We start from the raw sequence: 14,819 nt of genomic DNA, 5'->3' as shown, positions 1-14,819 counted from the left end.
AGTCATTAACCATCAATGTCTGTCATACAGAAGTATGTAACAAATTTTGAAGGACCGTAGAGGAGGAGGCAGAGCAACAGCAAAAGAAACCAGCAGGAGTAGCCGTTTTAGCCAGGAACAGAAACCTGTTCAACCGCTTTATTAACGTCCTACATTTCACAGTGGATCAATAGGAACCAATAATCATCATCATCAAATTTTGAAGGAAATAGTTAAGATAACGGAAATAGCCCTTAACTGCACGAAAATGGCGGCATTCTCACTCATTCCTTCAAAATTCGTTACAAACTGCGAAGGTGGCACTGCGATCTATTATAAGTTTCTTTGAACAGCATAGTTTCAGATAAAGCAGATTGTAAGCATATTATACCTACCCTATTTGTGAGGCTGCCACCATACAGACCAACAGTTTTAATCAGACCAGGTCGAAGTCAGCTCAAATTTTGTATCGAAAAGTCGACTCAAGTCGACTAGACTCCGTACTCGTCCTTTAAACTCTGATTTTAATTCTTTAAGGCAGAGTCAGAAGAACTTTGGGACCTTTAAACGTCCAAAAAGTCCGAGCTCCATGGAGTCCGGACTTTAATGGACTTGAGGCTTTAATTGGAGTCAACTCCACTTTGGAGTCCTGCCAACTTTGCTTTAAAATACGTTTCTATCTCGGTACAGCTGTAGTCATCACCGTGTTCTTAGTGAAAATAAGAAGAACCACGGGAAGATGAAATACTTGACATTTGGTCATCCACCGAGTCAGATTGACAGCATCCCCAAAATTTGCCCTACATCCATTAAAAAAATCACTAGTCACATCAAAAGTAAACAACCCTTAAGGAAAAAAATGATTCCGGCAGTACTCAAATGACAATAAAAACAGCAAAATATAAGTCATTATGTTATCTTATCCACAACCATCCAAAATATGCCAATAAAAATTTAAATCCATCAATTTGTTTTAATTTTCTTTTTCATTTCAATAACAATATTTTTCCATTCCATAATGGTGGTCCCAATTATTGTGGATGGGAATATAATTTGATTTCATTTCGATTTAATTTTAGTTCCACTTATTATTCCACAAAATTGAATGAATAAATTGAATATAATGAAAAACTTTTTTTTTTCTATCCAGTTATCAGCTCTTAAAAATCCATTAAAGATGAAGAAGAAGTAGGAAAAAGGTTCTAGGATTCGTTTGATGTTGAATTATTATGTAGATTTATTGGCTTTTTCTATTATTAGCTAGGGCATTTAAATTTGCTGAGGATATAATTGGGCATATTGTCTGCTATTTAAGTCTGATTTTGTAGATGACGAAAGGACAAGTGGACGTGCATGGGACACTTGGTAATCGGCTATATACTAGTGGTGAGCAATCTGTGTGATTCGGGACTTCCGAAATATTCTGGAAATGTCAAGAATCCTATGCAGAGTCCAGTTTTGTTCGTGGCTTATTACCTAGGTGTGCCACGAAAAATTAAAGATTTCGTATCATTGCTGTGGATACAGACAGTATTACATTTGGCATTGGTATTTAGCAGAAGGTATTCGGCGACAGAACCAGCAATCTACAGTCGCTGGCTACAGTTACAGTCGCCATGAATCACAATTGTGATAATACTTTGCCATACCTGGTTTATCATTGCAACGTACCAGTGATGTACTTAGACTGAACCTTATCGTACCGTACCGTACCGCATACAAGCAGTCGTAACAATGATGTCCCAAAACCGTGTTGTACCAGAAATGTGTCTAAACCGTAATCAACCTGCTTATCAGGGATATTCCTAAACCGTATTTTACCGTATCGCACAAGATCTGCCGTACCAGAGATGTCTTTGATCCGTAAATTACCATGCCGCACCAATGATTTGCCTAAACCGTACCTGGCCTACCGTGCCGTAACAGTGATGTGCAAAAACCGTACCTTACCGTGTCATACCGTATCTTTCCCTCACATACAGTTCCGCACTTCCACCGAAGAAATCTTCCCCTGTATGTGCGTACCACCAACCAATAACCTAAGTACGTACCGTGCCATATTGATGCTAATAGCAAACGAGCAAAAATCAGAACGTGCATGATAACATTAGTTTGTCATCCTCAACATAGGTCTTTGGCACATAATGTGTCTCCACTGCTAGGTATACAAGGATATACTAGTATTTGGATGACTTTCATTACAAAATCTTGCGCACACGTATAGTAACTAGGTACATTGCAGGGTACATCAGGTCTTATGACGTACCGTGTCCAATGTGCAGAGCTAACGGATCCCACTATAAACTGTAGGTCTAAAGTATGTGTGGTACATATTAAAGCTATAAATAGCCTTCATTCCATCCAAGCTTTTTATCCAAAAATCAGAAAGCGCATCATTTTGATAACATTAGTTTGTCATCCTCAACATACTTTACATATTTGCCAATTCAAATTTCATTTTATGATGATGAGCTTAATATTTTCTTTTCCATATTATAACATTCGTCCCGAAAGAACCTATGCAAATTTTTTTTCTTCTTTTTTTTCATATTTATCTCAATGGAAATTGTTGAGAAAGCTTTTAAAAAAAGACTGAATTCCAAATGTCCTATACTACATGCCATCTCTCTTGTTCATAATCTTTCACAAACGATATTCAAGCTTAATGTGCTTTTAACTGAAGTCATATATGGAAGAAAATAAAAAAATGATATGAAAAAAAAGGAAAATGGAAGAGATGAGAACTTATTTCCAGTTCGTTAATCGAAAGGATTGACGGAATTATTAATATATATAGAATGTGTGTGTCTAAAGAATATTTTAAGAATGAACTGATATTTTATTGGATTTGAAAGTTATTTGTGTGATGGAGAATCTGGAGAATTGAATGGAATTGCTCATAGAATTTAGAGAATTGAGTCGAATCCCTAGAATCGATATCCAGGAGGAGAAGATTTTGAGTATCATTAAGTCCCGTAAAGCACAAAGGGTATAAATGGATAAGAAATCCGGTAGCAGACCGGCAATAATCAGACCTAAAGTCAGATACAGTGAAATTCCGGATGAAGCCAGACTATCGTCGGCATGGAACTAGATCCTTTGTCAATTCTGCTTTGTGTGCCTTATAAGAGTATGATTTTTATGGCCGATTGGCTTGGCAACAGACAAGACGTTGAGAACACTCATTTTTGTTAGAACGTAGGTTTGATTTCTCCTAAAGACGGATCTATATGGATATTTTAGATCTTATAATACATGATCACGATATTAAGTTCAGTATGTCTCAATATTGGCCTACAAGTTGGGCCACCGAAGTAAGTAAGTCTTAATATAGATGTTTATTGTCACCTTTGAGCGACACAATGAGCTAAATCTAATTTCTCATCTTAAAAATAGACCAAAAACCTGTAGCGAGTCAACGGAGTACCTCTATGCCGTCTAGACGCTCATCCTTTACTACGACAATGTAGCGATGTCCTAGTGACTGTGTTATTCCGTTCGAGACTGTCTCTTCTTAAACCAGTTCCAGAATCGTCTGATCCTTAAAATGGCATGAGCAACTTTGCCTAGATTATTTTAATTCCAATACACCTTCAAAAATCCAATTCAATTCAACCTCCAAACATCTTAAAGTATAGCAAAAAAAATTAAGCATGACTGATCAGCCCTTAACATTTCATGCTCTGAATATAATTTACGGTGTGATTCTAGTCGATCCATAAATATCTCAAATTCTCTACCGTCCAACAACAACAGAAAAAAAAGGAAAATTCATTTTATTTTATTCCGTGTTATAAATCTTGTGAATGGAAACGAAAAGAAAGCTTTATGCTCTATTCATTTAATTAATGGACACAGATTGTTAAGCCTTGTGAAATGTGCTTTCACATTAAATTAAATCAAATGAACTTGATTGATGGCATTATCATGCATATACACATATGAATAACTTTTTTGCACAATAATAGAGACCTTCAATCAACTGGCCTGTAAAGTTCATATTGTGTCAGTCATTTATCTTTACATCTGCTCAATGATTGAGAAGTTTTTGTATTTTTTTATATTATTAAATGAAAATGCTTGATTGATTCAAATCTTTTTGGTATGAGGCTGCAATTATATGAGAATTGCCCGAGCAGCACAAGATCCTGAACAACACAAGTCAATGTATCGATTCAAAATCTGGCACTAGTCCGGCGTGATCCTGACAAGAGCGACAAAACTCTGGCATATCACCGACCAACCGGCATGACTCTAGCATATAATCAGGCAAGACCGGATTGACTCTTGCATGTCTCTAGCAAGACCGACATGACTGTGGCATGGTGTCGAATTTAAATTGAATTCAGTACCGAATCAAAGTCAAACCGTCCTTGGGCAGGATTTTGAATTGATTAACCGGTTCGTGCTGTTTGGGAATAGTCGCTAGAGTATCGTTATGCCACCGGATTGATGGCATCACACGAGAATTTAAATGACATTCTATGGCAAGAAACGAAATTTGCCTAAATTTGCACACTAGAACCGGACAGTATATTCGCTAGGGTATCGCTCTGTCGCTGTATTAAAAATAAAGATTAACCAAGTCAAAGTACCATCCGTCCTGAGGTCCGATTTCGGATCGATTAACCGGTTTGTGTAGTTTGGGTAAAGTCACTAAGGTACTGCTATGCTACCGCATTGACGACATTGCGCGAAGGTGCTCTGACAGTGTAAAGCATAAGCATTATAAAAACACAACAAAAATTGAGATTTTATGTCACACGCACTAGAGCAGTGGTGAGCAACCTTTTTTGAGCCACGGCACATTTTGATCAATAGTCACGATTTAAGCTCACTGCATGTAATTCATGGCTTTTTCTATGAAACACGACAAACACAGTGATGTGCCGCGGCAAAAAGGTTTGCCCATACGTAACTTTATTTTGGTATCATCACAGCACTAGAGACTAATAGACCACAATAAACATGAGTAATACCAACAATTCATATCGTAGAACTTCTCAAATACGAATCAATTAATTTGATAATGATCATTACAATCCTATGACTCAATAAACACATGGTTGATAAAAAGACTTCTCTGAGTGGTTCTTTTCACCGATATCTTCCATTTTTTGATAAGAAATTACACTTAAAGGTATAAAATCTATTGATATTTTCATCATTAATAACAAGTCAATTGCCAACGAAGTAAGACGATGTATTGGACATATTTATTCATTTTAATTGTACTTACCAAAGAAGTTTATTCAATCCAAGACTATCGACTGCTGGTAGATCAACACAAATGGTTTGAGTCGACGGACATCACATCCCAGCAAGCTGATGATGATATGTGTAATAATGAGTTGTTGCTTTTCAACAAAGTTTAGAACGAAGTGAACCATGGGCAGTCAAATTTGCTGATACATGGGCAAAGATACAGGCTGGCTATTTGAGTGGCAATACAATGAATATTGGTGATTTTGATACTTGTGTGAAATTTGAGCATCATACAGCATCAAGCAAAATTTTCTCGGGACAACATTGTCTAATTGGCTTATCAGCGCTGCCGAATTCGACACTTGATAATGATAGGAATGATTTAAGTCTGAAACACTTGTATGTTGTACCTTTTAATTCTATTTTTATGATATTTTTCATAAATTTCTATAATTTGTACAGAGCAAATTTCCTTCGTGCCTCTAAACTCGTCGTTGGAAATGGATTTTGTATGCCAGCATCTTGTTCAGTGCCTAAAGTTGTTCAATTTTTAAATGAACAGTATTTACTCAAAAACGATTTGGTTGCACTAGGTGGTCAATGCAGAGATATCAATGACGTACAGTTTGAGCCTTTGGATTATTTTGCTATGTAAGTTATCAATGAGTTTATGATACAGGGCTCGTCCAAAAATTGCGCTTTAGATGCGCAAGTCAGCAGTTCTTGCATTGAAGTTGCGCAAACCTAAATTTCCTGCGCTTTAGATGCGCAGGTCTACATTTTTTTCGCTTTAGATGCAAACATTTGAATTTCCTCCATTCTAGATGCGCTGATCAGCATTTCCTCCATTCTAGATGCACAAATCAACATTTGATGCATTCTAGATGCGCAGAACAGCATTTGCTGTATCCTAGATGCGCAGATAAGCATTTCCTGCGTTAAAGATGCGCAGATCTAAATTTCCTACGTTTTTGGTACGCAGATCTAAAATTTCTGCGTTTTAATGGCACAGATCAGAATTCCCCGCAGTTGAAATGCGCAGATATTCAATTCCACTGTTGTTTTACATTTTTGATGCGCATGTTTGAAATTCCTGCGTTTTAGTTGCGCAAGTCTGCATTTCTTACATTTTAGATGCGCAAGCCTAAATATCCTTCATTTTAGATGCGCAGGTCTGCATATCCCGCATTTTAGATGCAAAGATCTGCAATTAAGACCAATCAAGACCTAACATTCAATAACTTTCTCCAACAGATCACTGTTTTCAATTTTCGCTTTACTAATCACAGCAAGTACAATTTATGACATCATCAAACTAAAATCTAAAAATCCTGAACCTAACAAGCTACTCTCATCATTCTCTGTGTACACAAATGGCTACAAACTCTTCGACATAACAAAAAGTAAATCTTCAAGTTCAATCAACTGCCTTCATGGATTAAGAGGCATGTCCATTTTATGGATCATACTTGGTCATCGAATTACAAATCAATATCCATGGGGAAATACGAATGATTTTATAGAATTTTTAACTGGAAAGTCAATTGCAGCTGGAATCATAAATGCCCATACGTTGGCTGTCGATACATTTTTTGTTATGGGTGCATTGCTCATGACTTGGTCGACATTAAGAGATTGTGAGAAGAAGCAATTGAATATTCCGAGAATGATATGGAGACGGTACATCCGATACACACCAATTTATGCTGCATTGATACTTAGTGTTGTGTCATTCTCAAAAGTACTGCTTAAAGGTCCATTTTACTCAGATTTGAGTGAAACTTGTGTTAAAAATTGGTGGCTGACGTTGCTTCATGTTCAGAACTATCTTCAGCAAAAGGACATGTGCCTTAATCATGGATGGTACTTGAGTGCGGACTTTCAACTCTTCATCATCTCTCCTTTTATAATTTTCATAATCCACAAGTATGGCAAGAAGTTTTTGATTATTCCTGCACTTTTGTTCCTGTCCACAATAATTTACCTGATATCAATATCAATAGTCTATGACATTGGAATGCCAGCACCATCAGCAAATCAACATTATTTAGATTTTATATATTTTCCAACACATTCACGTGCTGGTCCGTGGTTTGTTGGAATAATTCTTGGATATTATCTGTTCATAAATCAAGGCAGGAAAATTGCCATCAGCAAGATTTTCAATGGATTCATGTGGATATTTTCATTAAGTGTGCTGTTTTCCGTTGTATTCTTACAACTTGGATTCTCTAGTGCCACAGATGAAATTCCTAGAGGATATCACATCACATTCCTTGCTTTTCATCGTAATCTTTGGGGTGTGGCTCTTTGTTGGATCATTTTTGCATGTCAAAATTTGAAGACAGGTGGAATCATAAGATGGTTTTTATCACTTCCTCAATGGCAACCAATTAGTAGAATGGGATTGAGTATGTATTTGGTTGGTGCTGTATATCAAGTCATGATGATTCTTAATCAAAGGGTGCCGCTTTATTTGAACGTTTGGCAATTGGTAAGCATTTGAGTCTGTTTTTAAGAAATTGAGAATTGAACAACAAATTTCAAATTCCAGGTTCCAATTTTGTTAAGCGATGTGTTTATGATCATCATCCTATCGACTATTACATATCTGGCATTTGAAGCTCCTAATTTAGTTATTGAAGATTACATTTATAAAAAGTTTAAAAATATCAAAAAATAAAATTATTCAGCATTGAAATTTGTACTTAGTTTGACTTCTGTACCTAACCGCAATCCCTGATTCGTCATACACGTCATACACCGAATCATGATCCCAAAAGCCACATGACATGAAAGTATCAACTTTTTTCACAGTTTCCAAATTTCCTCTTGAAAGCTGTATGGCAACCACTTGGATGCCACATGACAGCCACTTGAATATCACATGACAGCCACTTGGATATCTCATGACAGCTACTTAAATGTCACATGACAGTCACTTGGATCGCATATGACAGCTACTTGAATGTCACATGACAGCCACTTTGATGCCACATGACAGCCACTTTGATGCCACATGACAGCCACTTTGATGCCACATGACGGCTACTTGAATATCACATGGCAGCTACTTGAATGTCGCACGCCAGCAAATTAGAGGTCACAAGACAGCCACTTGGTTTTCTTATGACAGCTACTTGAATGTCATATGACAGCTAATTGAATGTCACATGACAGCCACTTGAATGTCACATTACAGCCACTTGAAGGCGACATTACCAACACTCAGATGTCACTTAGCACCCATTTGACTATCATAAATTGTTTATTTCAATCGGGATTGATTGTAAGATCTTGGAAAGAAGTAAGTTTACCACAAGCCCTCATCCTCACCTCCCCTCTTATGAAACTCAATTCCAGGCACACGAAAAGCAAATGAAATGAGAACAAATCAGTTTATGCAATTGCAATGTAAAATAATATGAACTTTGTTGTTTCGAAAAAAGTTTTATGACTTCTGTTACAAGCTCAATTAAATATCGCCCTGAAGTGAACATGAGAATCGTAAAACTTTACAGTTTTCTTTTCTAAAATTGCAACAAATGAAATTCAATCCGAGTTTATTCGCTGAATAAAAGCTTTATAGCTGTTGAGAAATGATGCTGTTTTGACGAGAGCATTAATACTGTTTTGTTGATCATTGATTGTTCTTCGATTGATGAACTTTAGGAAACTGAAGAATAAAAAATTGAGCTTTTTAAGGATTTCATGTTGCTGGATTTTCACATACTTATTATCACATGTCATCCCGAACAGCACAACATGTTTGCAAACCCGGATAGCACACGTCGGTCAATTGGCTCGAATTTGGCATCAAGCTTGATCAGGCGTGATTGTGACATGAATCCGGATTTCAGCCGAAATTCGACACCAAGCTGGCATGATTCTGACATGATCGTGTATTTTAGTCGGAATCCGGCTCTAAACTTACGTGACTTTGACATTATGGCAGATTTTAGCCAAAATTCGGCACCAGGCAAGCCTGACTCTGACATGATGCCACATTTCTGCGAAAATCCGATACATGGCATACGTGACGCCAGCCTGAGGGGCTATTAGGGGAGGGCAAGAGGTGTAACCAGAGATTTTTTAAGGAGAAGCTGTCGAAGGGGAAGTTGACTCCCTCGCACCACTATGCCGGAGGCTAGATCAACACTACATCACTGCATGAACGTAAAGAATCAAAGTAGCCCTGACGGCACCAAAATGGCTTATTTTGTCCCATTATTAAAGCAAACTTGGAGTTCGTTGCATTGTGCAGCTCAGGTACGTCATAAAAGCTCAATATTCTGTTAATCCAATATGTCAGCTGATCGTTTTCGATTTAAAATACATTGGACCATTTTAACAACTCTGGATTCACAATACAATTTATTTGAGGCTATTTACATTGAAAATCTGTAAACATGACAAAAGAAATATACTTTAAAAAATATATTCCAACTCAATAAAAATTCTTTGCTGTTTTACATTGGCACACATAAATATTATCTTATATGAATCAAAAAACATCATATTGGATTCTTTTTATTGGTTTTTTCGTATGTACATATTTGCTTACATTATTTCTTGGTATTTACATTGACTGTATTTATGGGATATGGGAGAAACATAATTTTTATAACTTTGTGTAAATTTACAGCATAAAAAGCCTTTAAGATGCAGTATTTGGGGAAGTTTTTTGAAAATTGAGCTTTTAAGGAAATTGAAAAATTATCTTAGTTTTTAGGATAAATTCAAGCAGAGCTTAAAATCGACTCAAATTTTAAATGGAGTTGAGTGTATTTTTCCATACAAAATCCAAGTGGACAAAATCCAACTCTGACTTTAAGTCTATCGAATTTAGGTCAGAGTTGCCTAAACCTTTCTATGTCACGGCACATCTTGGTAGGAAGTTACGACCGAAGTCACAAACGGCAAGCGATTCATGGCATTTCCAAAAATATTCGACGTCACACTAATGTGTCGCGGCACACAGTTTAGGTAGCACTGATTTAGTTAGACTCAAGTCGACTTCACTCTTTGCCAGAGAATTCATGGAGATTGATAGAGATAGTGCAGTGTTTGGTATTGAAAATTGGCATAGACAGCTGGCGATAGAGCTGGTTTAAGACATCAACCTGAGAGATGCCATGTATCATAGATGATCTGGATGGCTAGCGAGGTAAGCCAGTAAGGATTAATTTCAATCTACTTCTACCTCCGCTTTTTGGAAATAAACAAACTCATTTGCCTCCCCATTTTATGAAATGCACTTGTTAAAATCCAAAAAATTGTGCTCCTTCTTATGCATGTCTCCTACTCCAAGAAAACTTAGATCTCCTTATACAAATATGATTTTGTTTACAATACTCGAAGGATGAAATTTTTCTTTTATTTATAAAAACGATAAAGAATTATTGAGAATGTAGCAATGCTTTCAAAATATTTTGAATAAACATTTTTTTCAGAAAAGTTTGAGAAGATATCGCAGTTGTTGCGGTGTGGTTGATACATTGTATGTGAAGCATTGTATTGCGACTGACTAGTACAGTGATAGACAACATGTGTACCACAAAACACTGATTTACTGTGATACACTCATGTGCCGCGATATCCTGATGTGCGACAGAACACTGTTGAGTCTACATAGAGTCGTAGTGTGCCGTGACACAAATTCTTGTGATGTGTCGCAAAAACAAGGTAAGAAGTATGTCGATACAGCAAATATTCACCATAGTTTTGGTTTCTATTGTCGCGCTCGAATAAGTTAGGATGTGGTGTTGTCGCGGCACACCTGAGATGTTTCGTTGCACACAGATTGTCCCATACCAATCCCCATGTTGCATATCACTGGGTGATTACTTCAGATAAAAGCTCAAAATCTTAGAAATTGGCGCTTCTATAAACAGATAAAGCAGCACCGAATACAAAATAGTCATCAAAATATCACCGGCAATAATGTGTAGCATCCAGCTCATATCAAAATACGAAAGATCTTTAATATTTGCAACAGACATTATTATGTAAATATCATGTACAAGGTAAATGCTGAGACTTAATTTTGATATTGGCTGCCATAATGGATGCGATAAGAACTTTCTAAAAATATTACCGGACTTTAAATAATGAAATGAGAAAACTATCCATCCAATAAAGCACGTAAATATAATACGATGTGTTGCTTCATAAAATGCTCTGGGAAATGCTTCCGTTCGGAGTAACTGATAATAAATTTCGGTTGATATCAAAGCTGATGCTGTCAAAATCCAGCACGTGTATCGAATTCTCTGTAAAACAGTAAAACATGCTATTTTCATCAGTCTTGTACAGTTTTTAAGCCAAAAGGACTTTAAAAATCAAGCAATTCTTCCTTAACTTCATAAAATTCAATGTCAGTTCCAAAAATAATGAAAAACCCAAAAATGCTGTAAGCTATTATTTTCTATACTCACTTTACGGATTCGATATTCACTCGTGTCGTCTTTCATTTGATACATGATGTAGCCTAATGAAATTCCAACTAGCCATTGTCCAATACGGAAATGTGTCTGTCGATATACAACTTCTTCCTTTACAATATCGCTGTGGGAAAGAAATTGAAATGATTTTAAAAATTGTGGAATTGAAACAAAGCTATTAGTCCATATAAGGGCAGATCTGCTTGTGAGAGACCTTTATGCTCGAACATACATGGAGCATACTCATGAGTATGACACCAAGATGTTGTTTGTAAGTGTTACTGTCGCTGTAAAGCCTGTTGCTGTTGCTGATGTTCTTCGAGACAGCGGTCACTATATTGTTGCATTCTACAGAAACTAGACCATTAGAAAGTTCCTTTTAAACCCGATCTTCTTAACCTAGTCTATATATTGATTCTGAGCTGACTTTCTGGACGGTAAAAGAGCCCGTGGACGCCCAAAGAACTCTTGGAAGGAAGCTGTCGATAGAGATAGTATTGAACTTGGTATCGGAAATTGACAAGTGGAAGCCAGCGATAGAGCCAGTTTCAGGCTATTTATATTGATTCAGTTCGTCTATATACCAACTTCCTAACAGTCTAGTTCCTGAATTGACACTTTAAGAACTAATAATACTCACTAATATCTAACAAAGAATATGCTAATCTGCACAGCTGCCAAAACTACACCAAATATCCAAAAGCTTTTATACCTTAATTTCCAAGCAATGTAAATAAAAATTGGTGACATTAAGTATAGTTGAAAGTCGGCATTCAAATACCACACATGCCCTAAACACTGAAAATATAAAATATTTAATTTTTTCTGTCCTTTTTTGCAACAACTGTCAACATAAAATGAGGAAACTTACAACTTGATCAACATTAACGTAATTTTGTATCATAAGTAATGTCGACCACCAATATTTTTGACATCTCTCGACATTTATAGTGAGCAACTGAATGGCTGGGCCGTTAACAAGAGCATATGGTAGGAAGGTTAGTATGAATAGTAATAGAACAGCCATTGATGGTGTGTAGCGCATGTAACGATTGAAATAAATTTTTCCCAAGTTTAACTTCTTTCTAAATTAAAAGGAGAAGAGGAATTGTGAGTTAAAAAGTCATTAAAAGTGTCAAAAGCGCATTTTTGAGCAGTGTTGTGCAAATTTGTGTCGCGAAACAGTGGTGTGACAACAAATATTTTTGAAAATGTCATGAATCATCTGTAACATGTGTTTCGATCGTGGCTTACCACAAAGGTGTGCCATGACTCAAAAAAGGTTGGACAACACTGTTTTGAGCAGTTATGTATGCATATAAGATATCTATTTAGACGCTGCATCTAGACTGCATCTAAATTTACATATTTTCACAAAATATCAAGTCACTTACCCATCGAGAGCACGCAAACATGACTGTGCAACAAGAATTGCCGAGAGTAAAAAAAATATATCGACGGCATAATCAACAGTCATCAATAATGCAAGAGTTGCCGTCGCAACGATATTACTAGGATTTATTGGACGTGACATATATCGACTATCACGAAATATTCTATGACCTGATATAATCCAAAATGCTGCTAATGCTCTCATTCCGTGCATGCATGCAATAACGTTTCGTGATTTCCTGTAGTCAATATGCAGCAGCTCCTTTATATTTGTGTCGAGTGAAAAGGCTGTGAATATTTTTTTGGGTTCATCTAAATTTTGAGGATGAAATTTATTTTTTTGGGTTGCCTTTCTTGATTGGAAAATTGGAACTTACGAGATTGCTTCTTTGTCCATTTTTCATAAATTGTACTTGAAATTACAATTAGCACCAGTAGTCCCAACATGACGCTGCGGTAATGAATTTTACTAATTTCTGACTATATAAATTACAAAACTTACTTACAGCACAAAATAATCAAGAGCTGAAAGGACAATTTTTTCATTTTGTTGACAAAATGCAGCTATAGCTCTTAAATCAGCATTCTTTAGGATTGAATTTGCATAGAATTTTGCACGATCTTCACTACATGTGTCTGGAATGCAAATTCCACTTTCAAATCTTAAGTTACGACTTCGAGCTAGAAGTCCACTAGAATAATTGAAGATAAAGTTGATGTTAAGTTAAAATTGAAGCGTTTTAAGGTTTCAGACGCAATACCAGAACAGACAATGAATATGCTTATTCATCAGTATGCCTTTTTAGGTTGTCTGTTAGGGATTGTCGCATATGTCAGCATTGACATCACGACAATGAGTCAGTATACTTAAAACCAAGTGACACCCAACAGCCAAATTTGGCTTCAAGCACACTAAACCTCCTTAAAAAATGTTTATACCTACATATCTCTCCATTCCAATCGATCACTATCAATTGGCGAGCCACTTGATGAAGATGTGTGTGTTATCGTACAATATTGACCCTGAATTAAGCCTACTGTATCATCTGCTGCTGTATGTTTAAGATTAAGACATTCAGTAAAAAGTCCAAATTGTCGAACATTTCTGTGAAGAATTCCGGGCGGTAATTTTGCATACATGTCCAGCACTGGAAGTAAATTACTTTGGTAAGACTTCAAAGTGTCAATCAATTCGAGCAACACAAATGAAAAAGGCTCCGTGACACATTGGTTGTAGCTAAATGGACTCAGTCGACTGAGCCTCTATGTGGACACTTTGCGGTAATAATTGTCCATGACGAAGCTTTTTCACTTGTATATCACTCTTAAACTCACTTTGCATTGCCCAAAATTCACGTTTTGACAGTGATGCATTGAAATAATCTAACTGTGTTTGGCACAATGAGTCATTGAATGCCATGCTATTTGCTATTAAATTAATCAGATTTCAGGCTAAAAAGTAAAATAAATAAAATTTTTGACTAGATATTGACTGTTCTAATCCACAAACATTACTATTTAGAAATGAAAGGTTTGCAATGTCAAATATCTTTATCTTATCAGCTGTACGCTATCTATTCCATTATGACGTAGCTGAAAACTATGAAATCCGAGCTGCACAATGCTGTGAACTGTCTTTTATGCCATAAAAGTATGTCAAAATCTGCCGTCAGAGCAACTTCCTCTAACAGGCAAAGAGCACGCATTCAAAGGCCTCCCTCATAAGACGCATAAAGCTACTTCTATCGCCGGCTTCCGCCTGCCAATTGCCAATACCATACTGTCTCTATCGACAGCTTT

General features: G+C 36.5%; 2 protein-coding genes across 3 annotated transcripts; one reads left to right on the top strand and one right to left on the bottom strand.

Moving 5' to 3' along the window:
• The first annotated feature begins 5,169 nt into the window (after positions 1-5,169).
• On the top strand, positions 5,170-7,885 carry LOC139094192 (nose resistant to fluoxetine protein 6-like). Its single transcript, XM_070645167.1, has 4 exons — positions 5,170-5,583; positions 5,647-5,835; positions 6,439-7,678; positions 7,739-7,885. The coding sequence occupies exons 1-4, from the start codon at positions 5,432-5,434 to the stop codon at positions 7,865-7,867; spliced, it is 1,710 nt and encodes a 569-aa protein (XP_070501268.1). The 5' UTR covers positions 5,170-5,431; the 3' UTR covers positions 7,868-7,885.
• A 1,782-nt stretch (positions 7,886-9,667) lies between these two features.
• Positions 9,668-14,591, bottom strand: LOC139094195 (O-acyltransferase like protein-like). Of its 2 annotated transcripts, XM_070645171.1 has the most exons (10): positions 14,355-14,591; positions 13,963-14,167; positions 13,526-13,711; positions 13,397-13,470; positions 13,022-13,331; positions 12,499-12,712; positions 12,268-12,425; positions 11,622-11,751; positions 11,282-11,456; positions 9,668-11,068 (listed from the first exon to the last, which is right to left on the bottom strand). In XM_070645171.1, exons 1-10 carry the CDS (start codon positions 14,437-14,439, stop codon positions 11,028-11,030), a joined length of 1,578 nt encoding a protein of 525 aa, XP_070501272.1. In that variant the 5' UTR covers positions 14,440-14,591; the 3' UTR covers positions 9,668-11,027. The 2 variants fall into 2 exon arrangements, with proteins under 2 accessions (XP_070501272.1, XP_070501271.1); XM_070645170.1 differs by having other exon boundaries at positions 9,668-11,456; positions 14,355-14,590.
• Positions 14,592-14,819: the final 228 nt, after the last annotated feature.

Source organism: Chironomus tepperi, unplaced genomic scaffold (assembly GCF_022539635.2).
Source record: "Chironomus tepperi strain 1889 unplaced genomic scaffold, CSIRO-AGI_Ctep_v1 contig_351, whole genome shotgun sequence".
Lineage (NCBI taxonomy): Eukaryota > Metazoa > Arthropoda > Insecta > Diptera > Chironomidae > Chironomus > Chironomus tepperi.
This window is presented reverse-complemented; position numbering and strand designations above follow the sequence as displayed.